The following is a 27,784-nucleotide window of genomic DNA, read 5'->3' on the forward strand; positions in this document are numbered from 1 at the left end:
TATATATAGATTTGCTAGCGTTCTTCCTATAATATCTGATGTTCTTTTGTGTGCACGTACGTTGTAACATACCTTGATATCCTTTCCGCTCTTTTTAGGATTTAAAGGGCATACATTTTATGTTAAAGTGAGTGTCATTATATGTTAATTACAAATTACCTAATTTGTTGTTTATTAGTTTGTGCTTCTTCAACGTTTTTTGCTTTCTAGCTTGTTTACAATTTTTATTTAAAAAAAATAAAATATAATAAAGAATTAAAGCCATGTACGTATAATTTGAAGAGTTTATACAAGATTGCATGATAGAATTATGAACCTACACTTCACTATTGAGCCATATCCAAATTTTTTTCAAGAATTAGGGATTTTGTTCATTATTATATCTCAAAAAAGACAAAGTTATACAACCTACAAAAAATTCGTGGAAAGTCGAGATACAATATGGGCCCCCACTCCTCTAGCAACAGCAAATCCTATTCTAGTGAAGATATGAACAACAACGAGTGCCCCAATGTCTTGAGTCTTTGAGAACTTCTGGATCCGCTTCAACAATACAACCGCCTCCTTCTCTAATTCCCCAAGTGTAGAGAAAGAGAAAGAAAGGAAGCCATATCCAATTGCCCGACAACTAGATTGGTACTTGACCCGCTTCCGATGAGCTGCATCAGCCACAATCCGTCCAGGAACAAAGTCAGATAAACCAGACTGTGTCAAAGGTGAAGACCCTGTCAAGTCAACACAGACATCGCGACCACGATCCTAAGAATAAAGTAACACATGTGCAGGTTTGAGGGCCTCGTCGTTCCCTCCAGACAACCCAATGTCAACCTCATTTTTAGCTGAAATCCTAGATCGATAACAAACATCAACAAGGGTTCTCGCACAACATTATGCCGATATTTAATACCCACTATACCAGCACACGACACCGCGTGATCACCGAAAAAATCCCCAGTAAAAACCCTTGAACAAGCAGAGCACGGCGTCGAGATAGAGAACAATGGAACACCCAAGCGGTAGCACAACACACATCAGTAAGTCTTTGTGTTCATCGTCTGACCCAACCTCGAAATAGGAACCGCCCTAAGCCAAGCAGAGGTGTGATCTCCCTGCCGTGATTTCCACAATGCTGATTGACGAGGAGATAAAGAGAAGGTGGATTCCGCAGAATCGGTAACCTTTGTGAAATATATATCTGCCAATTTCTTCATGAGTTTAGGGGCAGCGACCTCACTAGGATTACTCAAAATGTCAGACTTCACCGTTCTATTGAATAAGCTCAACGCATCCTCAAAGGCTCAACCAAGGCCAACAACACCAGCATGCCATAGAAGCTTTGTCTGCAACCCAATAGACTGTAACCGCGAAGCAAGAAAAGCATAATGACAAACATCACCTGCGGAATAAACACCAAGCCCTCTATACGCAAAAGGCAAGGTGGCAAGCTGCCACTACTAATCGCCAAACCCAGGCCCTGAAGCAGCAACGATACGCTCCAAGGAAGATCGAAGAGCCTCGTCGAATGTGCGCTAAGCCACCTCAAAAGTACTAGGGGACAAGTACGCAAAGCAAACTAGAGTTTAGAAACTCCGGTACAAGCCCTAAGCAACAACAACTCGCACTGAGGATCAAGCTTAGCAACCCTATCCATAAGCGCAATGGTCTTGGTCACCCTCTACATCACAAGCTCACCTCCAAAACCGGAATCGGAACTAGCGGGACCACCATGCAAGGGTCGAGCAGTATTAGGTGGAAAGATACCCCCAAGCCTGCTTCGAGGATCTTCTGTAGGCCAGAAAACTTCAGTTTTTTCCACGTTAAGATGTAACCCAAAACGAGGTCCTTCCTCCATAATCAATTACAGAACCTTCCCCACCACCAACGTGTCACCAATAACAATGTCATCATCCAAATACCAAGCCTGAAGACATACATCAAAAGTGTCTTTGATTTTACACACCGGGGGTTGTAAAACCAAAGCAAAAAGCAGAGGGCCAAGGGGATCACCCTGCTGCACTCCCTGAGACGACCATAAGGTGTGGTCCCTGTAATACAATCTAGCTGGATTAGAGTAGCAGAATTCAACCCATCGCGAAAGGCCCGAACAACGACGACGAACTTCACGTAACATGACCGCACAATCAACTAGATTAAAGGCATTTTGAAAATCCACCAGCAACATAGAAAGACCAACGTCGGAACCACGATTCTCAATCAACCGATTCACAGCATGAAGAATCGTCTTGCCTCCCGAAGAAACCCCAACACCAAATTGAAGACCATCAAAGTAACTTCCTAGAGACTGGCCAACCATAACAGCACCGACCTTTGAAACCAGACGCCACCAAATAGTACCCACAGCTATAGGACGAATAGCACCACCAGGCTTGACAAGAGGTGTGAGAGGAGCACTAACAGTATACTCTCCTAGTTCCATAGGACAACTTCCAGCTAGAAAGAGATTAACCACCCCGGAAATAGAGTTAACTAACTCATCTGAGACAGCCACAGCAGCACCACTCAAGCAATCCATAAGGTGCTGAGCACGTAAACCATCCCTACCACAAGATGTGCCACGCGAGAAACTCTTAATCCGATCCAAAACTACAGCAGAAGTAGTAACGAGATGAAGGTGATCAACAGGTATATTAGGCAAGGATGGAGCTGGAGAAGAAGGGTTCTTTAACTGTAAATCCGCAAGAGTGGCCTCATTATAAGGAGCAACGCCTGAAGAAGAAAGAACCCGGATTGCAGCGGTGTAATGACCATCGCATATCTTCCTACGACACTGCTTGATATTACGCTCTTCCAAATCAAGGTCCTCATCATCAACGACCGACAAAGTAGGAGAATCCTCTGCCAGAGTTTCCCTCACAAGCTGCAAACTACCACAGGGTGCACTCCAAGAACAAATAGCACGGGAAATACTCTCTTCCTGATGCCATCGTTTCACTGAAGACCGAGACTCACGACTACTCTGCGAGCGAAAGGTTTTAAGGGTGCAAAGAGGTAATACCAACAAAGAAACCTAATTAGAAATGTCATCAGGCCTAGAAATCACCTTATCAAGAGCACCTTTCAAAACCCGAGAAAATCCCAAACAACACTTGGGAGGGATAGAATTCACAGTGCGAAACCTCCTAAAGAACAAACCATCAAGGAGAGCCACATCAAAACCATAATGTTGATCTTGCACCAAACCACCCATGCGCCCAAGCCGAGGTGGAGAAGAGGGAGCTTGCGGCTTGGAGAAACCATAAAGCACAAAACGAACAATACCATCTCCTTCATCCAGGGGTGACACGTCCACACCCGTACTATGACGACACTTAGAACGAAGCGTATGAGTTTTGTAGCAAACCCCACACAACTAAATCCCCATACGCGAAAAAATAACTTCAGCCTCATCATAAACAGCCAAATTAGAAGTAAGAGAATGCTGTGTGATATCCCGAGCACTAATACAACAATGACGATCAAAAAGATGCTTTATAAGAGAACTTCTAGTAAGGCCATTTCCACTTCCATCTTAACAACCACTAAGACCCACAAAGGGACAATGAAACTTCACAACGGCAGTTGACATAGCTACCCACATCCACCACCAAAAACCACTACACAATCCATCGTAACAGAATTGCACCAGAAACAGAAGGTACAAAAAGACGCTGCAAACACACTGTTGCCGCCTATAACAGCCCTTAAAAATTGCCTGAAAACAATACCCAAAACAGCAACAATAACGCACCAAAATAGCACCCAAATCAGCCCTTAAAAGACGAGATAATGGACTTAATTACACCTAAAAAAACGCCCCCAAATGCCACTGAAATAACGCCAGAAAAAGGACCCCTTCACCGGCACAATGAACGCAGAAAACACGCCCAGAAACAGCCTGCACTCGCCCAAAAACACGACCAAAAATACACGCCCAGAAACAGCCTGTAATACGACTAGAAAACGCTTGAGAATACGCCTGAAAATACACGCCTAAAAACGAAGCCCTTTGCCGGAGAATTATACCTGGAAAATCAGACGTGGAACCTGCCGGATTATGAACGAGCAACCCGCCTGAATTACGCCCAGAAACAACTTGATCAAGGACGCGAAATACCCGCAAATCGCAATCACAATATGGTGCTGCATCCCTTATCTAAGAACCTATTGGCCATCTTCTGGTGTAAACCCAATCCATTCAATAAATTTAGTACTAACTTGGACCTAGTTATTTTCCGTCTTTCTCCTATTACTAATGTAGATGCCTCTCCTTTATCATCACACGATGATGAAGAAGCTAGAGATTATTTCGATGAGAAAACTACTACAATGACTGCTTCTGTGGTGGATTTTCTCTCTGTTCTGATTCATGACCATGTAGCTCAAATAGTCGATGCACACCCAATGTGAGTTTTTGTTTTTAACCCGGGCCCTCTATGCACCTTTAATTTCTATATATATTGCTTGCCCTTGATGATGAGTTGATTGCATTCACTCTTTGCAGTTCGTTTTCTAAGAGATTAAATTAGCACTACAATGTTCCTTTGTTTTGTGTATGACAAGTTCATAATTGATTATGATATGCCGCATCTCTCACCTTTATTTCATTCTTTACATTGAAATGATGATGAGTTGATGGCATTCTGTTTTAGCATTTCGTGTTTTAGGAGAATAATAGCATTGTTCTTTTTGTTTTGTGTGTGAGAAGACAGGTACAATAACGAACATGTTTAGGCTAGACTTACCGGGGTAGTACTAGCATAGCCTTTTGTGTCTCTAAAATTTCCGTACTACACTTCCCATGAAGTCACTTTTAGTTCATGTAGTCGACCCGATTTATGAGATTAAGACTTTGATTGATTGATTGACGTCCCATGAAGTAAATTTCTCGTAGAATTTAATTCCTATGTGAACCAAACTAGTGCATAGTTTTTGTGTTATTTATCAATCATTCAACCTTCTAGCTGAAACCTAATAATTAGCAGTCCCTCACCGTTCTAATCACTGGTATCATCATCTCATTCTGTAGTCAATGAACACCACAATTTACTGGTTTACATTCTAATTGATGAATTATACTAATCTTGTAATGCAAAATTCGAATAACACTTTGGTGGAATTCCCATGTGACTTCTGTAATAATCGTAATTGCACTCTACGAATTTCGTGCTTATAATTCAAAATAACCATATAAGAGAATAATTGTATTAGATTCTATAATATGGAGAATGCTAATTAAGTTTTGCGCAATGGTGTGATGATTTGACAGCTAGTTAATCTACAAGCCTACAAACAGTTTATAATCACATAAAACCCCGTTTTGTTTACCTTCCTTTCATATGATTCAAAAAAAGTTTTGAGAAGGATTAGTAAGGGTCACCATTTAATGTAATTTACAGCTACAATTAGTTTTAATAAGACCACCATAAGTCAGATCGAGATGCTTTTTATTTAGTATTAATAAGATAACAAGAGCATCATCAAACACATACATGAAACTATTCCATGCAGAAGTACTAATAATATATACAATACTTAGATATGTAGAACTAGCAAATTTAAGGAGCGACTTGCTAGTTACTTGTTCCCTTTCTCAGCAGCATGAAATCCAGAAAAGTAAACTCCTGGGCTACTCTCAAATGCACCCCTAGATATGTAAGACGATCCACCACTTCCGGGTGCAACCATATAGCCGCCTCCTGAACCACCTCCTCCTTTTGAGCCACCACCGCCACCTTTTCCTCCACCACCACCACCACTTCTCCCACCTCCGCCACCACTGCCACCTCCTCCACCTTTTCCTCCGCCACCACCTCCACCTTTCCCTCCGCCACCACCGCCTTTGCCACCCATGTTATAAAGCTAAGAGAATATTTTTAATAAAGTAGTGCTAAATTATGTAGTAAGTTGAAATTAAAGTATTATTGGATGTTTTTTGTGAGACAAAGAGGATAATTGAGTTGGGGTATTTATAGATGGAAGTGGTCAAATGGTCATACTTTGTTGTCATGAAGATTAATTAGTGAAGGATTAACTCTGATTAAAATCCATGAATCCAGTCCATAAACTTGGTTAATTTCATGCATACATACTTGATGAACTACGTCTATGCAAAGTCAACTTAATTAATTGTTTATTGGAATCACCATCTCGTAAGAGAATTCAGAATAAAGGGTTTGTTACTTAGTTGACTGTTGAAATTATTATGATATGAATTTTGACTAAATTTATGAAAAAGGGATATAAACTTATCCATTTTTATTTCCAAAGATGTGTATGATATGGCCTGGTCAAGTGGTCAGCAGTCTCAGCACTTGTTACTTCCTTAAACACAAAGAATAACAAATACAAATGTAGTACTTGTAACTTATTAACAATAACGATAAATATGAACCCTTAGAATTGCATAAAAGCAATTACTCCATAATACGGAGTACATATGTTTTTTAAATGTTTAATAAACTATCGATTCAAATTTATGATATTGTAATTTATTATATGGAAAACAAAGACATGTTCACGGCCATAAACTTGGTAAAAGTTTTTTTTTTTCTTTTTTTATTTTTGAAACAGACAATAGCAGCCCATTTTATTAAAGAAGATCCATTTCCGCAAAGTAATTATGCTTTGGGGAAAGGAACCCAATCGTACATACTCAACATTGTTTCCGGTATCCCATCTCGCCACAGGGTGGGATACCGTATTAATGTTACGCTTAACATAAGAAAACGTACATACATCAAAGGACAAACTATCGTTCCTAATATCATCAAATATAATGTGAATAGGCGCCAAACCACCATCATCAAATTGCGCAGCTTGAACAACATTTATAGCATCCGATTCCACCCAAATTCAAGAGTAACCCAATCTCCTAGCAAGTTACAAAGCATATCTGATTGCCAGAGCGAGCCTCAGCATGTTCTGGCACATTTGTGTGAGCTTTTCGCGTAGCAGCAGCAAGGATAGCACCCGTATCATCCACCCCCAAGCTCACCATACCCCCAGTAGGAATATGAGCATCCGTATTCACCTTGACACAGCCCATAGGGGGGCATTTCCAACCATCAGAGCTGCCAACAGCAGTAGACCAAGCAGCAGGCATAAAAACCTTCTGGGCGTAGGAGTTGTAGTCCATAACTAACGTAACCTAAGAAAGCCTGCAGCAACCATCACAGGGCTAGGATGCTCATCCTCAATAATTGCTAAGTTTCGACATCTCCAGCTAGCCCACAGCAGAGTAGCAATTGTCCTCACCGCTTCACATGTAAACTTGCTATTTAACCAAACCCAAAATTCAGAGAAAGAAGAATTGGGAGCACCCAGCTAGCTAAAAGTATTTTGTGAAAAAAAAAATATATATATATATATAAAAAGAAATTTGTTTTTTTTTTTTTTTTTTTTTTTTTTTTTTACCACTTTAAAAAGCACAATTTTGATTTTAACTATTGTAAATAATTTTTATTTTTGTAACACTGTAAATATAAGAAAATATTAAAAGGGAATTTTTTTTTTTTTTTTTTTTTTTACCACTTTAAAGGCATTGCCCATTGCCATGGCACAAACCTATTTTTACTTTTTTTTTAGGCCTAAAAAAAATTAATTTTACTTAGTTGATGAATAAGGATTAAGGCCAGGAGAGAAATTATCATTAACCAAATATCATTAGAGGTGTCCACCGTGCGAGTCGTGCGAGCTGGGTTAGGGTTAGGTGGGTCGCGGGTTGGGGTTTCATGACACACGGCACGACACACGTAGGGTAGGGTGGGCCGGGTCGTGGGTTGGGTCGGAGAAGTTGGACACACCAGGGTTAGGTTCGTGGGTTAGACGAGTCGTGGGTGGGTCGAGCTGGGTTTGTGGGTTAGACGGATCGTGGGTGGGTCGAGCTGGGTTTGTGGGTTAGACGGGTCATGGGTGGGTCGAGCTAGGTTCGTGGGTTAGACGGGTCAAGGTGGGTTAGTGAGTTAGGGTGGGTCGAAGGGTGGGTTAGTGGGTTAGGGTCGGGTGGGTTTGTGGGTTAGGTGGGTTAGGGTCGGGTGGGTTAGTGGGTTAGGGTCGGGTGGGTTTGTGGGTTAGGTGGGTTAGGGTCGGGTGGGTTTGTGGGTTAGGGTCGGGTGGGTTTGTGGGTTAGGGTCGGGTGGGTTCGTGGGTTAGGGTCGGGTGGGTTGTGTGGTGTTTTAATTTTTACAAAATTAACAATTTGATGGCTTGCTCTTAATTAAGATGTCTACGTATCCTTATATTATAAAATAAGGAATCAAAGCCAGCGTAGTTCTTATATTGTACTTCTTTTGAAATTTGGGGGGGGGGGGCTTGGACCTATCTTTAGAAAACTAAAATTTAATTTTGCAATTAAATTGTAATTTTCGAAAAATAAGTTGCCTACGTATCCCGAAAGAATCAAAGCCCACGTAGTTCTTAGCGTACCTGATTTAGACTTTTCTAGCCACCCATGTTTGTTGCATCATCATCCCCGGAAGCTGCATCATCCGTTGACGACTCCAATATCATCACAGGATCATCTTCATCGTCTTCGTCTTCCTTTAAACCTTGAGTTCTTCTTTCAGCTTGATCCCAATCTTTCTTACAAACACAAATTTGAATGCTTTCCGGAGTTAAGCGAGATCTTTTTTCATCTAACACTCTTCTACCTGCACTAAAAGCAGACTCGGAAGCAACAGATGAAGCGGGAACTGCAAGTATATCTTTTGCAATTCTCGCCAATATAGGAAAACTTTTTTTATGTTCTTGCCACCATTTTATAATTTGAAAGTTGTTGTTGGTCTCATGTTGATATGACAAATAATCATTAATAGCAAGTGTTGAAGAAGATGATGATGAGAATGATGTAGATGCTTTGTGTTTTTTTTTCATAACTTTATCAAGAAAACCAAATCTAGAATCGGAAGTGCTAGTAGTAGTTGGTGTTGCCAAATCAAAACCATAAATAGATGCATAATGATCATAAAGGTCTCCCAAAACAGATTTGCATTTGTTAATATATTCACTAACATCATAATCGATACTTAAACTTGTATAATAAAATTCTAAAAGATTTTCCAAACCTTCAGCTTTGACACCGGGGTCAAGAATAGCAGCAATTCCATAAATGATTGGAAATTCACTAAAATAAGTATGCCACTTACGTTTCATGCTATCAAGAACGGGACGAAGTCCATCAATCTTCATATGCTCTTCGATGGTGTGAACAACTTTAACACACTCAATTATGACTAAATGAACGTTAGGCTCATAAATATAAGAGAAAATATGAGTTGCACTATCAAAAGCATTTAAAACATCACGAACAAAAGAAGCATTAGTCCAATGACTTTCGGTTATTAACTCAGTAGGATCAACACGAGTCTCATTGTAAAGTTGGGTCAAAATATCACGATACTTTATAGCATCACTCAACAACTTGAAAGTAGAATTCCAACGGGTAGGGGTATCAATAGACCATTGTCTTTTCTTAAGACCTCTCTCTTTACACATAGCTATGTACTTTCTTCTAACTGACTGAGTAATCCTAATCCATTTTATAACTGTTCTAATTGGGTTTAGCAATGGTTGCAACTCAGCGAGACCCTCTTGAACAGACAAATTCAAAATATGAGCACAACATCTAACATGCAAGAGACTACCACCCAACAACAAATTCAACTCGGAGTCATTTTTCAAATAGTCAATACACTTTGTGTTTGCAGTTGCATTATCAAGAGACAAAGAAAAAACTTTATTATTCAAGTGAAATTCTTTTAAACAATCCAAAATACGAACTTTGATGTTAAAACCGGTATGCCTTTCTTCCATAGCTTGAAAACATAGTATACGTTTTTGAATAAACCAATCATCATCCACCCAATGAGCAGTAATGCAAAGAAAAGGTTCGCCAAAACTAGAAGTCCATGTATCACTTGTAAAACTAACACGACCATCAAAAGTACGAAATAATTCAATCAAACCACTCCTATACTTATAATAAGAAGTTTGTGTATAACGTCTTAGGGTATTTCGGGGGACACGAGTAAATGTAGGTTGTAATGCAACTTTATTAAAATGCTCAACGTTTGCATTTTCACCGTAACTAAAAGGGTATTCATTAGCAATAACTAAAGTACTCATTTCATCAATCATTCTATCTTTATTATAAATGAAAGGTGTACCTCCGCCGGGTTGGTTCATGTATCCACCCAATTGTGTTTGGACGCCACCCCCCGAAGGACGGGGGCCATTTTCGAACAAGTCGTGTTTATTTTGCAAATGCCGACTCAAGGTTCCGGTTCCATCTCCCGTTTTCCAATTATATGACTTGACATTTGCACCTAGCGCCTTGCAAACTAGGCATGTACACGTGAACCTCTTTGGTTGACCAGGTTGCCATCCCGGGGGTGTGACCTCAACTCGTTCAAAATGTTTCCACACCCAAGAAAAATGTGCTCGACCTCTACTTTCACCGCCACCACCTTTCATAAATCAAATTATTAAAATTAATTTTTAAATGCTATTCATGAAAATAAGCTTTTAAATTTTAAATATTTTAATTATACTTATTTAAACGCATTTTTCATGGTAATTAACTAATTGTAAATCATAGAAAATTGGAAACTAAACTAACTTTATAATCATTAATAATAGTTTTTTTAAATATTCATAACAATAAAAATTTAATTAGAAATTACCTTGAGATGAAGGTTGAGATGTTGGTTGCGATGGAGGTGGCATAGTTGAACTTGATGATTGGTGGGACTCGTGGGAGAAATGTTGTGGTGGAGACGTTTGAATATTTTGCCTATCTCCTAAACCATAATCTCCATATTCATTGACAAATTGGTTTAAATTTTCCGTATTAATTTCATACGAAAAATTTGCACCACCACTCCTTTGGCTACCACTTCGACCACCACTTTGACTCCTTCCCATTCCTCCTCTTGAGCTCATTTTTTTTTTGTATGATTACTAATTATAATATGGAGAAGAACTTTTTTTTTTTAGAATCTTAAGAATACTAATAATAATATTAAGGAGATTTTTTTTAACAAAAATATAACTCTATATAACACTTGAGAATTTGAGAACAATAAGAATTTTTAAGTAAGAGAGAAAGAAAGCTTGAATTTGTGTGGAAATTTGAGTGAAATGGAATTGGTATTTATAGGAAAAATAGAATGGATGATCATACACTTAAAAAACTAGCCGTTAGATACAAAAAACTAGCCGTTAGATACAAAAAACTAGCCGTTTTTTTTTTTAAAATGGATGTTAGGCCGTGCGGGCCGTGCGGGTCGTGCGAATTGTGCGGGCTGTGCGGGCCGTGCGGGTTGTGCGGGTCGTGCGGGTTGTGCCGGCCGTGCGGGTTGGGTGGGTCATGCGTGCGGGTTGGGTGGGTCATGCGTGCGGGTTAGGTGGGTTGGCTCGTGCGGGTTGGGTGGGTCATTCGTGCGGGTGGGCCGTGCGGGCTGGGTTGTGTCAGGTGGGTCGGGTTAGGTGGGTTCACGGGCTAGGTGTGTCGAATTAAATGAGTCAAAACGGGTTGTGCGATTTGGGTCGAATCAAACGGGTTAAACTGAGCTGGGTTGAAATGGGTTGTGTCGAAAATTTTGGACCCACGACACAACCCGGATTAAATCCGAGCTGTGCCGGGCTGTGCCGGATTGAAACCGGGTCGGACCCACGTGACCCACCAGCCGTGCGAGTTAGGGTGGGCTGGGTCCAACCCGGCCCACTGGCCACCTCTAAATATCATAATGCGTCAATAATTTACCACTTAAAAAAAGTTTATTTTACTCTCAAATATTAGTTAAAATTCGAAGACTAGAAAACCAAAAACCACATCATATTAATGAGATTTTCTTACAAATGTCAAGGATTTTTGTATGCCAAAAACTTTGTTCATTATAACCTCAAAAATCAAAATCTCTAAGAACTCCATCTGTTGCCCTTTTTTCGCTTTCAACACATCAATTCTTCCTAAAAAGCTCTTATACTTCATATTTGCGGCATTGAATTGCTCACTTGGCACTAAGCAACATCAAACAAACAAGCATCTACAACTAACACTTTTATTTTCATTCCCAAATGCAAACGCAAACGCAAACCATATTTAATTTCTACTTCTCTACTTCTCTCCCTCAAGTCCATCTCATGGCAACCCATATCACCACCCCAACAAGGACAGAGGTAGTTTCTCTCCTCCGCGCACTCCTCCGCACAGCCCAGAAATTCCCTTACTATAACATAAGAGAATACACCAAACGTCGCACCTTAGATGGTTTCCGACAGAACAGCTCTCTCTCTGATCCGGCTCATATCACCAATGCTTATGCAGATGGTGTCTCTCAACTGGAGGTTGCTCAACGAGTCAACGCCAATCCATTATCTACTCCTTCCACCCCCAAAGTTAAGTTTATCCTTGAAATGAAGGAACAGCTGAAAACGGATGATCTTCAAGCTAAGATGAATACGGAGTATTATTGATGCTTAGAATATAGTCTTGGTTACCAGGTTATCAAATTATTATGTAAAACTATATATTCGAGGTTTTTCTTTTCTTTCGAAGAAATATCATTGTAAAAGATCATTTGATCTATGATAATATGAAATGTTATAGAGAATCAACTAGGAATTGCTTTTTGCTAGTAACAATCCAAAGTTAACCAAAATTTTCATTCATCCCAAAATGAGCATCAAGCTAACTAAACGCTACTTGAGGTTACTGTAAACACAATTCGATCCCAGATATATTCTTAAAGAGCTAAATTTGACAAATACTCTATAATGAAGGCCCAGAAAAAGTTATATGAGTAATATTGTACATTTATACAATATGTCACCGAAAGATTGAAATTTATTGTTTACATTAATCGAAAGCTAATGCAAAATCGAATACTGATCCAGTGCAAATATAAACAAATATCAAGGTAGTTAAAATCTCCTGTTTCTCTTCACTATTTTCTTCAACTCTTGACTATCACTTGCCCGAGTACCCTTAAGTCCCAACCGACAATTAAAGTAGTTATAACATGGTTCTAACAATGAAATTTAACATTTCCTCGAAAAAAAAATAAACAATGAAATTTAACAGCACCATTCTTGGGTTGGGATTACCGTCCTGCAGGCAGAGACTCCAGATCATCATTTTCCTAGTAACCGACGGCCACGTTGTGTAGCACCTCTAACTCTATCGTTCAAGATTTCCACATCATAATCAAGGCCATTCAATGAGGAGTTGTGCCTGAAATGGATACAACAAATCTCGAGTTAGAAAGATTTTGACAAAACAAAAGGCAGCAAAAACAACAAATGGTGATAAACTTAAGCATTTGGAGAGGGTAGCATTAGCAAGTGTTGACAGCAAATCTCAAGTTCGGAAATAGCTATACGCAAGGGTTAAAAAAAGTAAGACTAACCGCTCAATCTCAGACCCCATGTCCTGTGCCATAACCTTCAGCTCCCCTAGAAGATTGCTTAAGTCTGACAGACCGTCATCTTGTTTCACCTTTTCCACCTGTTACAGCAAAGATAGCAGAAGAGGATTCACACAATAAGTAGTGTAAGTGCCAAAGGCGGAGTTTTTTAGTTATCACATTGTCCCAATCCCAATAATTAGGAATATAGGAAATTAAAAATAAAAATAACCTCAACATAATTGTTAGACCAATCCTATCATACCGGTATCGAATATCCTAAAAATAGTATATGTGATGTAAATATTGAATCAGGATGAATAGAGCATATATGCTATAGAAACACATACATGTTGATATAATATTAAAACAAAGTTCCTTGGTGAGACTAAAAGCATTTGATAAAGCCCCCAACAAATTCAGAGTAATATTTTCTTACATACCTCAACTTTTTGCAACGCATTTGTGGGTTCAGGAGGTGGAGTCCGCGACTTTGAATGCCCATTAGACGCTGAGGTCAATCCCAGCCTTTCCCTCTGTTCCAAGTGGCTACCCTTGCTCCAAACAGGATCATCTGTTGAGAAAGAGATATAAGAGGCAAAGCTATGTCTGCGGCTTTTATTTTAGAACACGAGAAATGAAACAAACCTCTCAAAACAACAGGGCCTTTAACTGGAGCAGTCTTCTTTGGCTTCCAAGTCCTAGAAAATAGGCCCCCAAGACTTCCTAAAAGCTTTTCCCCCTGCAATTATTAAACAGATATTTAATCACGGGTCCTTAAACAAAAGGAAATGGTATAATCCAAAATTTCAGTAGAAAGAAAGAACTAGAATCCTAATACATGAATATAATGACAAAAGAAATTATGCAGAAAAGATAACCACCAATTCATAGTGAAACATATACCTTGAGAGAATTACAACGCATCAATATTACTCGTACATTGTTATATGATATATCTTTGAAAGAGAAGGGAAGTGGTCAAACATAATGACTAATAATCACTAGCATGTGATGTGTTAATTTCATAGGCCATAGCCTGGGACTCAGTTTGTAAACCTAAAGTTGCAGGAGGGTGGAATGTAAAAGATGTTCATCTTTGGAATAAGGCTGCATTAATTAAATTACTTTGGGACTTGACTCACAAGAAAGATGCTCTACGGGTTAAAAGGGGTAATGCTTACTATATCAAGGGTAGAGATTGGACTTTTATGCCTATTCCTGCTGCTACATCTTGGATGTTGAAGAAAATTTGGGGGTCCAGAGATGTTGTGCAACAGCATGGAGATATGGGGCGTTTATTTCTGGTCAGAAGTATACTATCAAGAGAATGTATAATGCTTTGAGAGGAGATATGGTTAAAATTCCTTCGTGCAGATTGATTTGTAATAACAAGCTAGTCCTAAGAGTCTTTTCATTTTGTGGACGGCTATTCTTAATTGACAGCCTACTACGGACAATTTGGTGGTTCGGTATTCAGACTGATGGTTTGTGTGCTTTGCGCAATTTGGAGCCTGAGACTGCTCATCATTTGTTTATTGCTTGTCCGATTTCAACTGAGGTTTGGAGCAAAGTTCTGCAGCTGCAGCATATTCATAGGCCAATTTCTCACTGGGCAACTGAGGTTCAGATTGCTGTTAAGATGGAGAAAAGAATATCTTCTGCTGCTAAAGTCTATAAGATTATGATTGCGGAACAGTTTATAGTATATGGTTGAGTAGAAATAGCAAATCTTTACAAATCGTAGTATTTGTATTGATAGGTTGGTTAAGGACATTGTGTTTAGATCTGCTTGTAGATGTTCTACTTTCCTCCTGCTATTTCAGGGTAGGAAAGGCTTGCTTAGACCTATTAATTGTTTGGGTGTTGGTGGGTTGGTGTTTTCAGCAGTTGCTGATTGTTTCTTCCCCTTTTTGGTAAATAAATCTCTATTTGCCAAAAAAAAAAAAAGTTCATAGGCGGTTGTGAGCAAGTGATTGCACAGTCTGTGTGTGTGTGTGTGAGGAGGGGGATACTGTTCCCTTGGAAGTTTTGCCTTACACTTTCAGTTCAAAATCTTCAATGAACATGTAGTTTAGCCATAAAATAAAATAAAATAAATCAAGGTAAAACGTAAATCGCAGCGAGCTTATCAAAGATGTATTTATAAAAAGGTTAATATTCAGATAAAAAGAGGGGGGGGGGGTGGAGGACAAGACACAAAGATCACAAAGCATATTCCTCTGATTCATCAATGACAAGATTTTCAACTTCTAATTAAAAACAGATAGACATTACATATTCAGTGGCCTAATGAACAGGTAACAGAGATATTATGATGTGTCAAGTATGTTAATTAAATCCAAGAGCTACAATTTTAGATGTTCTAAACTTCTACTACTTAAGACAGGGTATCTTCTATACACAATCGATCTCAATGGTAATGAACAAAAGTAAGAGAGTCATACCCGACTTAAATCATAGTCAATATGTACAGCCTCATCATGAGTTCTTCTAATTTGTTCACCTTGCTGATGGAGAGTTACTAATGTCTTAGTAGCATCATCTCTTATACCCTCAGCAATCTTCAAACAATTGTCAACAGTCTTGGTTGTTTCCTCAGATTTGTACACAGCATAATTTTCTAGTTCTTCTACATTTTGATTATCCACACCTCCCGAGTCATAAAAATCGTTCTTGTATTTGTTCCTCTGTGCATAGGTGAAGGAGAATTTAGAGGTGGAAGAACTCACTTCTTTCTCTCGATCATCAATGTCGTCATCAAAAGGGTTGGTCATGGAAGAATTGGTCACTGAGGAATTTGGCAAATTCTTCAATGCTCCAGAATTTTGTTTTGTAGAGGATCCTTGAGTAGGTGGCTTCTTATCAGACTCATCATCAGAATCAAAAGGGTTATAGCTCGCATCACTAGGAGCTTTCCGGCCAGCAGAGCTAGGCTTAGCAAACCTATGTAATGGCGAGTTCTTAATACCAATCATTGTCGAAAATGTATGATGCCTAGAAAAACTGCTAAATGGCACAAATCTGGTTACACAAGGCCTGTACAAAGTTTCTGCAAATCATCCCAATACCAAAATGAATAAGCAGCAGAAAACTTCATAAGATGGAATAACCATACAATAAACATGACAAATCAATCACTCAACCCGAAATACAAAACACAAACATCTTAAAATAGAATCTAGTGAATTAATACTCCGTACTGCAATTTCAAAAAGAAGAATCAATAAACCCTTAAACTTGGCCAAGACAAGATCTCAATTGGATCAGAATATAAAAACATTCAAGAAAGGTAGACATAAAAGGGATCCCTTTTAACTTTAATTTGAAAATTCTCTAGATTCCATTGACTTACAAAGACCCAAGCTAACAACTTACAAAGCAAGAAAAAACACAAATAATGAAACTTACACTTCAATTAAGGGCAAAAATCAATTCATTACATCAACAATTTCGACAATTTTCATTATACACCCGGGTGTACTATAAATCCAACGCTATATAAAATAAGAAGTATTATAAACATGTCATATATTTCCAAATCATACTCAACATACATCCAAGAAAAGTAAATTACCCAAAAATTGAGATGAGTTCAATCTAAATTCGAAATATAAAAAGCACTTCAATACAATGACCAGCACTCAGTAACCAATACGATCAAACATTTGATTTAAACTTTAATTTGAAATCGAAAAATTCAATCAAAAGTCGAAAATCAAAGCAGTAAACTTCAATTACTTCCATCATAACATCATGCTGCTTATTTACAAGCTAAGAGATCGACAACAGCAGAAAAACCCAGAAACAAAAATGAAGAATTGCAAATACCCAGAAAAAATCAAGACTTAAAAAGTAAATCACATCACTTTAGTTACTCATTCAACCAACATAATCAAGAAAATATGAACTCGAGCAAAAAATTAAAGAAATAATTCGTATAAAAGTACCTGAAAACTTGTAAGAAATAAAATGGGTAAGTGAAAAATTGGAGGAAAATTAATTGGGGATTAAGAAAATAGAAAGAAGGGATTAAGGGAAGGTTTAATAATGAAGAAAAATTGGAAGGGGAGAGAAAATTAGAGTGAAAAATGCAGGAAGCAAGGAAGAAATTGCCCGTTATTTTAAGAACACGGCTTCTTCTTTCTTCAAACGTACTGTGGAAAATTGGGGTAGTTTGATTTTTTGATTAAAATAGTTTGGTTGAACAAATCAAATATTTGAAGATTGGGGCCTCCTTTTTTGGGCGGACTAAACTAAACTTAATCCATTTATTTTAGTTGGACAATGTCAAATAAGACTAAGAGCGTGTCCAATTTTTTTAATTTTTATTTTTTGTTTTTTATTTTATGTTTTTAATTTTTGTTTACATGTTGGGTTAAAAATGTTTGAAAAAATAAGCTAAAAGAAATGATAAACGGATGGTGCCTTTGTTATGTGTTCGATTTGTTTAATATATAATGTATTCATTAGAGGTAGCAAAAATCAATTCGACGGGATTTGAAAGTGATCTGATCCTAATTTTGACTTGCATTGGCATAATGAATTAGTATGACTCAAGCCGGAAATACACCCAACTCGGTCATTCGAATTGACTCTTCTAGTATACATTAGTTTTTATAAAAGTTTGAAAAGGTTGAGTGGGTGTAAACGTGTAAGATAAAAAGGTATACGAAGTCAAAGAGGTACTCGTAAAATAAACAAATTGGGTGAGTTCGAAAATAAGTGAGGAATGTGTAAATATTGTGCATAAATAAAAAAAATTAAAAAAAAAAAAAAGGTAAGAGAGAGTAACTGAGGGCGGATGATTTACAATTTTTCAGTTATGCAAAAAATTATACTCCAACTTTCCAAGCTCAATTGTACTTCATTGTGGAGCGTGTTTGTGGTGTGAACATCAAATTGAAAAAGAAAATGTTGGCGAAAATTTTTCTCTCCTATTTTCTATCTAATGTATCTCTTGCTCGATTCTCTCCCTATCATTTGATGTCAAGATATTGACAATGAACGCGGATTATAAAATGTGAACATCCTCGTCATGGATTTGGATGTGCATTTAACATGATGTTTTGGGCTTTGACTTACTATTTAATAATATATTTAACAAGAAAACTTAAATTAATTATAAGTAAGTTCAATTATTTCCCAACTATTAACATATATACAAATTAAATAAAAAAAACTCCTAACATCCTTGGGTATGAATCCCTCATCCTTCCAAAACCAAGTTGCATGCTTATTTAAGATTTTTTTTTTTTTTTTTCCCCTGACTTTGATCATTACCAAGTCAAGCAGGATTATATTGACTTGATAAACGATGGCTAAGCTTCCATCTACTAGAACACAATGATTTTTTGTATATTATGTATGCTTACAAGTTACAAACTTCCCAGGCATCTTATTTATCCTTCCAGATAATCAACCTCGTTCCTTTTCAGTGAATACAGCGCCATATTAACTGACAGTGGACCATAAGCCACTGAAGTCAAAGGCACAAATCATCCTGCATCTAACGAATAAAACTGCACTCATCACACTTTCCTTCTCTGCAATGAGATCATGTTGTAATATGCAGGACATAATTCACTGCAAGCCTTGATCGTATTATTCTTCAAAACGCTTGAACCAATTGGTTATGGTTTGGGCGAGAACTTTGGTATCATTCAATGAAGCAGTTTTTAGGCCTTGAGCGATAGCATCTACCGGTGTGTAGAGGTCACCCACTTGCCATTTTGGATCCTGAGGATGACAATATCCAATTAAGTAGTTTTCAGACGAGCTATCCCAACTCAAAAGTGATGACATTTAAAGACTCGAGGAGCTTATTGTCAATTTCAATCAGTAGTCAGCAAAAGTTACAGATAGTTATCTTTGAGTTCATTCCATGTTTAGCTTCATTAATCTTTGCCCTTCTTAACAAGAAATCTTCATAATTTTTTTATTTTTTTTTTTGTGAAAGGGAAGCCCTGGTAACACTGTACTACATAGGCCATTTTCCAAATTAACCGACTAATTTGACATTCTCCAAAGTAATTCTCAACTCAAATATTAAAGTTGACATAACTTTGATTTTTCGAATTAGGACGTATTATGGAGAATGCAAACAAGTTAGTGTTGGTCTGGCTTTTGGCCATAGTTCAGGGTCACCACTCACCATGGATAATTTCTAGAGAAGCAAATAAAAGTTTATGTGCTCTTCCCAAAGTCATTTGAACTGTGAAGAAACTTGAACTTTAAATGAATATTGAATATTACCTGTATGCATGGTGTAAGGTGGTTACCACTTAGTTGGAGCTTCTGAAGTGTACCACCAATGGAGTTAACACGTGGCTTCAGAGTCTCTTCGAGGAGATCAGTCTCGTCAATAGTATCAAAACTAAACTTCACCTGAGATGGACACTACTGGAATGTAAAATTGTAAATGACAAATTTATGCGTTTTAAAGATGACATGGGAACCTTAACCTACCAGTAATGTGTGTGGGACGTTGTATGAACTTTTGCAACGTTCACGATTTTCTGCAGGTGTTGGCTTGAACTCTGACACTCCCTGTCTAACCTGATCAGATCATGCAAAATTAGGAAGCAAAATCTTGGATCTGGAATACCAAAATTTGTAATGGAATAGTATTCTGGTATTCTGAAACCAATTTAAATATAAGAGGAATGGAACCTGCAGATGATTAATGATTTAAACAAAATGCATACTTCAATCATGATGAATACCTCATTTAGCACCGATGGCAATTGATCAACAAATTGAGTAACTGAAGAAAACAACTCGGTATCAGTCTGAGCTACTACTGCTCCAGCTCCATCTAGTAACGCCTTCCATGCATCTCCTATATCAATAAAAAGAAATGGAATATAAATAACAATCCTTAATAAGAAACCTCAGACTCTTAATTGACTTTGTGCTAAGTGCTAACTACTTCAAATAAACAGAATAACAGCAAAGTGCAAAAAGGATTACAAGATCAAGAGAAAAGATAGCCGTTATGGCCTGAAATACTTGTGAGAAATGTTATGAGGATGGGGCATCAAATATCTAAAACATAACTAGTACCATAACTAAGTGGAGAAAATCAGTCCCACAACAAAGATAATCCTTGCAGTCATGAACATACTGATAAATTTTTCAAGTGGTACTCAGTGTACTTGTGCTCAATGAGGCTGATTTAATGGACCAAAGGTAGCTCAAAAGTTCCATGTAAAGGCTGAATCCATGACCAGGATAGTCCTTCAAGTCATAGTCATAGTCATAGTCCAAGTGGTTATAATACTCGTTAAGGCTGATCCATAGACTGATAGACCAAAATACCTTGAAAATTTCATGGCATTAAGGTAGCAGCAAAACACATGAAGTTAATTATGTCTGAAAACGATCATATTAATAAGCAACTTCTCTGACAAACATTTATTAGAAAGTGCTACAGGAGCACCCCATGCAATAAGTTTTTCAATGCCTTTTCCAGCTTTACAGGATTTCTACAATTCTACATACAAGCCAAATCAATTGTGATTATGCCTACAGTGTCACATTTCTAGTATCCAACTAGTCAAATTGAGGGCTGTTCAGTAGTCTGAAATGTCCTGTTCAAAGTTGATTGGGCATGAAGTTCCAAGACAAATTGGACAAGATATAAACACTCTTTGGTTTTGCCAAAAGCCGGCAAACTTTGTAAAACACTAAATCATAGAGGTGTTCATGTAAGTTGTAACATTTCAACTGTAATAATGACCTAGTTACAGTCAATCAATCAATCAAAGCCATAATTCCATAAGTGGGGTCGGCTACATGAACCAAAAGTGAACCCACCATGCCTAGTTACTGTCCTGTTTCATAATTTAAATGGATTCAGATATGGGCCGAGAACCCACCATGTCTTCAAGAAGGGTCCCTCATTCAAATAGTCTACACATCAAATACTATTAAGTAGAATTAGCTAATCTTCATCTTCATTGGGCCAAAGCAACATATCGTCTAAATGCGAATGCAAGACACCAGTATCAAGTTGAACCTATCACAATAGCATACAGACAGTAGTAATAAACAAAATTTACATGTTATTTAGCTAAGTGGAATTCCCTATATATCGTAATATTAAATCTTGTTAATGTATTAAGAAGTACAGTCCATAAGGTGCAAATGCAAGATCAAATCCTAGTTTGCTGTCATAGATGATCAGAGACAGAGCCTGGGAGGATATAGCTATCACTTACAGAATAAAAAAGTTGAACTAGCATGTTTCCAAATCTACAAAAATATTGCATATGAAGTCCAGAAGAAATTATTAATACTACCTGATACACTAGCAGCCATTGAAAACATTGGAGTCGTTTCCACCATTGGCATAACCTGACTCATCAAAGGGCCCAACTGCAAAATAAATACCACAAGTTCCATCAAGAGAGCATATTAACTACCAAAGGTGGAAAGCTCGTGTTATTCCCTACTATGCCATGCATGCAACACTACACCAGATTGTGAAACATACAAGGACAATCAGGTACAGTTCCATGAAAGTCTTTAAAAAAAAAGGGGCAAAAATCTGCTTGTCTACAAAATACAACATATGAGGTCAAATAGAGCAGACTTACAGACATGAGCTTGATATTGGTTATCAATTATCACTAAATTCCAAAACATGAGTAATTATTCCTTGACGTAGAAGGCCAAAAGCTAATTCTTTATTTCAAATGCTGCTTCATTGTCAGAAGTCACAAACAATATTTCACTAGATTCCAAGTCATAATGATCATCATTGGAATAATATGATAATGACAAGAAAAACAAATTGAAAGGGATAAAGCGAGTGTAGACCTTCGACACATTAAACAATAGTAACTGAGTACCCAAAAGGCTTAACATCCATGGTTTTGCAGTATAACAGAGTCTCAATTGGCTTTTAGATCTGCAATTTAGTGATGTGAACAGTATCATCACTGAGGATCAACCAAGCAACCCTGGCAGCAACTATTTATCACATGTGAAGAAGCCTAATCCCTAATCCAAAGACCTAGAATCCGGTTACAAATATAGAAAGCATTCAAGCACAAGAGTTTGCATAGAAAATTTTGACTTGGTTATTATTAGCATAGATTATACTGTGGGGATTGGGGAAATCAAAGAGCTTTACATAAGTACCTGATCCCTAAGAGCAGCTGATACTCTAGCTAGACAAAAGCAAATGGAAACTAAGAATATTCAGCTGTATTATAAATTCTAAATGATACTGAGATACGAAGTACAAAGTATGAGTTAGCAAAACTATTACCTGCTCAAAGTATGGCACTGCCTCTGTTGCTGACCGGTTGTTGAACGAAACTATGGCATTAGCCTTCCACAAGACATACATACTTCGTCACATTGTGCAAAATGCTGAAGTTAATACAGATTATAATTTACAACTTTCTTTTCCCTACATGCTACAAGTTTGTGAAATCAAAATTCCTGCTCAAATATGCCAAACTCCTGCAGAAAATAAGAAGGTAAGAAAGGAAGTAACCTTTGGTAGTTTGTCAAAAAAGTAGCTTCCTGTCAGAACTTGGAGAAGTGCTCCATTGCTGCAGGGCATTTAAAGAAAATAAGTGATCAGTGGAGAAGAATATTTTTTTTTTACCAGCAGCAAGTCAAGAAGCCACCAATTTAACTATGGTCAACAATCTCTGGAAATGTAGTGAGAATGATATAGCATTAGTATCCAACAAGTGTCTAATTCAACCTAATTTTCTGGCACAGGCATCATTTGGTTAACTGGCAAATTCAATGATTGAAACATTCCCAGTCTCCAATAGGTTGACAGAAGTATACTGATTAAAGGTATCAACGCATAGCATTCAACTCTAATGGTAAAAAGTTATATGTTCATCAGACTGAAGGCCAAAACAATCGATCAATCACAGAAACACGACATAATCCTTCATCTACTGACAGTTACAGAACAAGAAACCAAAGGATGAGTGTGGACATAATGATATAAAAATACACCAACACCACATCCACCGCTATCTAGGAAACCATATATCCATGTTTGGTAACAAGCTGAAACTAGATTGCTCAAAATTTTGTTGAGATCACAACTTCCAGAATCACAAAGAAAGAAAAGATTGTTATTTAACCGAGGACTAGTGGCATGTTCCTATCATCCTATGCCAGAAGCGGTAACTTTGCAAATGTCAATCAATAAGCAAAGCATGAGCACAAGGCTGAAGAACTATAAAAGCTAAAACCGACCTGTGGCCGACAGAGAAAATAGGAAGGCCAACAAGCTGGGAAGCTTCAAGTTTCGCTTCTGACAATCCAGAAGTGAGAAGGATATCCAAGCAGGCATTAAACCTCTCATAAACCTGCTTAGCTGCATCTTCATGATTGAATGTCACATTATAAGGAACTAGCACAACAAGATACCCTTCCTTCGCCAATAACTCAATTAAATAGCTGAAACAAAAACAAAAATCACAAAGAACAGTAACACTCAGTATCCAAGCTTTCTCTCTCTAGCAACAAAAACAATAAATTCACAAAATTAAATCCAAAAATCAAAGTCCCAAATGCCACTTACACATGTATAACGCAAACAACTCCTTACATAGATCAACTAAACAGCTGAAAATAAAGGAAAACACCCCCCCCCCCAAACACACACACACACAAGAATATGAGCAATCATGTACACTGAGGCCTTGTTATGTCCACCTTATTTCCACTTATTTCAGGGTTAATAAGTTCAGATAAGTTCAAATAGGGGTTACTAAGTTTAGATAAGATAAGTTTATGAAAAATAAGTTTAGATAAGTTCAGATAAGGGTTAATTAGGGCTACCCAAGTTTAATTTATAACTAAAATAAGTTCTAATAAGAGCTAATAAGTTCATATAAATAAAAATCAAGTGAATAGAACGCATCCTAGAGAACGAATGTCAACTAGTTTAGTTTGCCAAACCTGAGGACAAAATCCGAGCTTTCGAATCAAATCCAATCTACATCACTGCCTTAGATGTCTCCCTATTTTAAACTCTATTCCAAATTGCTGATCCATTAAAACTCCATGAACAACATAAATCACCATCAAATGCCCAAATGCTAATATCCAATTAAATAGAATTTGATGATGAAAACTCCAAAAATAAATCCATAGTAACAGAAATCAAACCTGTAAGTGACATGAGAAACCTTCCCAATAAAAGCTCCACCAAGAAACTTAATAATTGCACGAGGCTTCTTATAATTTGGAGGAGGAATTACCAAGCAAGTATCAACCATAATACTCCCATTTTTCTTATCAAAGTTACCAAATGATGTAGATGAAGAAGAAGAAGAAGAGTTGGTTCTGAAGCTGATTTTGCTTCTTTCTCTCTTCAAAAACCCACCACCAGAAATCAGCTTAGGTGCAGAAAATTTGTGGGGTGGATTATAAATTGGGTTTAATTTCCATGAAAAGGGGGCTGATGAATTTTCCGGGGTTGTAAAAATTGGGGATAAGGTTGATTTAAAGGGAGAGATTAATTGTGTTGCCATTGGTGGGATTTGTTCGACCTTGGAAGTTCGATTAGAAAGAGTTTCTTGAAATTTTGTGCTGTTAATCGAGTTATACTACTGGTAGAGTGGTAGTGTACGTAGTATACTAGTATTAGTTAGTTATCTGGGGAGCCGTGATGGACCGCTACCCAATATAGACACATGTGTCCAATATCAGGGACAGTACAGTAATTTTCTCTTCAAGTTGTCACAGTAACTGGATAATGTTACTGAATGTAAAAACAAATAAGTAGATATCCTCTCTCTAGATTTTACCGTTGTAAAAACTCTTCATTTTTCTCTCTCTAAAAAAAAGTCACTGGTAATCTTGTCGGAAAACTTTTCAAAAGTCTTGCGCAAAACCAAGCTTAAACTTAGTGAAGTGTACGAAATTCATTGAAACAACTCTTTCAATTTCTGTAGCGACGAAGGAGTGTGGTCTGGAGCGGCAAAGGAATCATAGTCGAGCGCGTCAACAATTGGATTTGAGCGAGCGGTTGAAGGAATCAACAGTTGCGATGTCAGGTAAAATTGATATACGAAATTAGGGGTTTGTTAAAATTATTAATAAACAGGAATTGATATACGAATTTAAGGTTTTGTTAATTTATTTTCGGTTGCAGGTGGTAGAAGTAGAAAAGGTGGTGGAAGGGGCGGTTGAAGGGGTGGAAGAAGAGGTGGACATGTGGCGAGTGGTTCAGCTAATAAGGTTAGCGATGCTAAATAAAGTAATTGTGAAATGTTTCCATTGAAATCAAAAGCTATTAGTAATTAATAATTCCAGTGCTTGTATGTTGTCCCTCAAATCCCAGAATATAAATTGGTAGTTTGCATGATCTAATTAGGCGAAAACCCTAATTATGTTGATCCCTCAATCCATAAATCAATCTGAATTGGTAGTTTGCATGATCTAAATTGACGGGGGAAACCCTAAATTGATAGGAATGACATCGAGCCAATATCTGTGTGGTTTTGAACTTAGTTGGTGATAAGTTGGTGAAGCATGTTAGTTTTAGTGAAAATTGTTCATTGCTGAAGCTTGTGAATTAGTGAAGCATGCAAATTGTTTGAGTCAAATTTATTAGTGATTTGATATGTTATTGTGTGAACATGGTGATTTGAATTTGTTAAGGATTCGCCCACACTAGTTGTTAGCTTAATGTGATTGTAATAGATATGTGAATTGGAAATGCAGGACTATGATGAATTTGTTGAGTCTTATGTTGATGATGATTCTGGTGGGAGGGATTTGCCGAAGGTGGGTAAAAAATTAAACTTGATGATGTCGTGTATAGGGTGAGTTCTGAATTACTTTTGATGGGTATGTTGTAATTGGTTTGGCATTGTGGAGGAGGTGAATTTTATTTAAGGTTGTATGTGTAGGTTAAAATACACTTAGTGAGAGTGGTAAGATGAAGCAACTAGGCAAAGTCATTCACAGATGCGAGGAGGAGCTGAAAAGGGTAAAATGCCTTGGTAGTTGTATTTAAAAAAAAAATCAGTAATTTCTTATGTATTTTCTAATCAGCTTGAAAATGTTAATTGTCGCGTGGAGAGTTTCGGTATAGTTATTAATGGATTCTGCAGAAGAAAAAAAAGGAAGATAGTGAAGGAGATGGGATTTGCTGGGTTGTATGCATTAGTTGACACGTAGCTTCCGAGGGAGTTGGCTTATTGGCTTGCGACTGATAACTTGCTATTTTATGCGGTTTTAGGGCGTATTTGAACCTAGTTTACCTGAACAAATTTGTGTTTTGGTTCACTTTTACCCTATTATTATGCAATTTTTGTGTATCCTATGCTTCACGGGTTGTTAGTGTTTTTGTTGAGATTTTAGGTCCAAAGACGACCAAATGAAGCCCATGGTTACCAAACCGAGGTTAGAAGCAAGGAAATGATGGAAAGAATTCAAGTAAAAGAGCATCGTAGAAGAAAACACGAAGAAAAGGGCCCAGAAGACCCTGCACGGCCGTGCAAGATGTTGCACGTCCGTGCAGGAGTGCAGACCTGAACCCATCTTTCTGCCAAGGCCTGCACGGACGTGCCAAATATTGCACGTCCGTGCAGATGATGCAGCACGGACGTGTTTCCGTGATTATGAGGCAGCACGGACGTGCCAAATATTGCACGTCCGTGCAGATGATGCAGCACGGACGTGCCAAAGGTGCACGCCCGTGCTGCAGCAGGTCGTCTTAAACTGAGTTTCTGCCTTGGTCTGCACGGACGTGCCAACTTCAGCACGTCCGTGCAGACCTACAGTTTACCCGTTTCTTGTTTTCTCCGTCCTCTTATTTTAGGGGGTAGTATAAATAGCCCCTTTGGACCATTTTAGAGGGGTTCCCAATTTTTTCAGATTTTCATACTCCTCTTAGTTTGAAACACAAAAATCCTCAAATTAGCATATATTTTAGTTCTTGTTTTGAAGGTTTTCAATCCAATCATTGTAGAAGACAAGTTCCACCATTGTTAGTCAATTATTGAAGCTTCTAGTAATTTTTCTTACTCTTTCTTTCTCTTTTCTATCTTTAATTCTTGCTTTTTATTAATTGTTTGGTTGTTCTTTGCATGTTTAATTGTTAGATTCTACTTAATTCTTAGTTTTAATTTGTTCATGAATTCCTTGAAATCTTTAATTGCTTTAACTTCCATGGATTGTGAGTAGTCTAATTTCTAGGGTTTGGGTGAACCCTCAATGTAATCACCAACACTTGTTGCATGTACTAATTTGTTAATTGTGGGGTGTTAATTAGTTGAGTTTAAGAGGTTTCATTGTTAATTCTTGTAATTGGCCATTGCTTGAATTATTTATCTAGCTTCCTCAACGAAGGATCGAGAGATGAACTTGAGGAAGCTCCCTTATGC

General features: G+C 37.7%; 3 protein-coding genes and 1 long non-coding RNA gene across 4 annotated transcripts; 2 read left to right on the top strand and 2 right to left on the bottom strand.

The window, feature by feature from the left end:
• Window positions 1-11,746: 11,746 nt before the first annotated feature.
• Window positions 11,747-12,673, top strand: LOC110726378 (protein bcn92-like). Its single transcript, XM_021905853.1, has one exon. It carries the CDS (start codon window positions 12,076-12,078, stop codon window positions 12,472-12,474), a length of 399 nt encoding a protein of 132 aa, XP_021761545.1. The 5' UTR covers window positions 11,747-12,075; the 3' UTR covers window positions 12,475-12,673.
• Window positions 12,674-12,792: 119 nt separating this feature from the next.
• LOC110726377 (SNAP25 homologous protein SNAP33-like) lies at window positions 12,793-17,900 on the bottom strand. Its single transcript, XM_021905852.1, has 6 exons — window positions 17,354-17,900; window positions 15,851-16,455; window positions 14,052-14,145; window positions 13,847-13,977; window positions 13,407-13,504; window positions 12,793-13,231 (listed from the first exon to the last, which is right to left on the bottom strand). Exons 2-6 carry the CDS (start codon window positions 16,379-16,381, stop codon window positions 13,132-13,134), a joined length of 954 nt encoding a protein of 317 aa, XP_021761544.1. The 5' UTR covers window positions 16,382-16,455; window positions 17,354-17,900; the 3' UTR covers window positions 12,793-13,131.
• Window positions 17,901-18,500: 600 nt separating this feature from the next.
• On the bottom strand, window positions 18,501-25,022 carry LOC110726376. Its single transcript, XM_021905851.1, has 9 exons — window positions 24,558-25,022; window positions 23,640-23,843; window positions 22,912-22,969; window positions 22,681-22,743; window positions 21,707-21,782; window positions 20,129-20,244; window positions 19,872-19,961; window positions 19,659-19,790; window positions 18,501-19,142 (listed from the first exon to the last, which is right to left on the bottom strand). The coding sequence occupies exons 1-9, from the start codon at window positions 24,920-24,922 to the stop codon at window positions 19,008-19,010; spliced, it is 1,239 nt and encodes a 412-aa protein (XP_021761543.1). The 5' UTR covers window positions 24,923-25,022; the 3' UTR covers window positions 18,501-19,007.
• An 81-nt stretch (window positions 25,023-25,103) lies between these two features.
• LOC110726379 lies at window positions 25,104-26,685 on the top strand. The gene is made up of 3 exons (XR_002512362.1): window positions 25,104-25,447; window positions 25,546-25,631; window positions 26,118-26,685. It is a non-coding gene; the product is annotated as an uncharacterized LOC110726379 (long non-coding RNA).
• The last annotated feature ends 1,099 nt before the right edge of the window (window positions 26,686-27,784 follow it).

This window comes from Chenopodium quinoa, unplaced genomic scaffold, assembly GCF_001683475.1.
Source record: "Chenopodium quinoa cultivar QQ74 unplaced genomic scaffold, ASM168347v1, whole genome shotgun sequence".
NCBI lineage: Eukaryota > Viridiplantae > Streptophyta > Magnoliopsida > Caryophyllales > Amaranthaceae > Chenopodium > Chenopodium quinoa.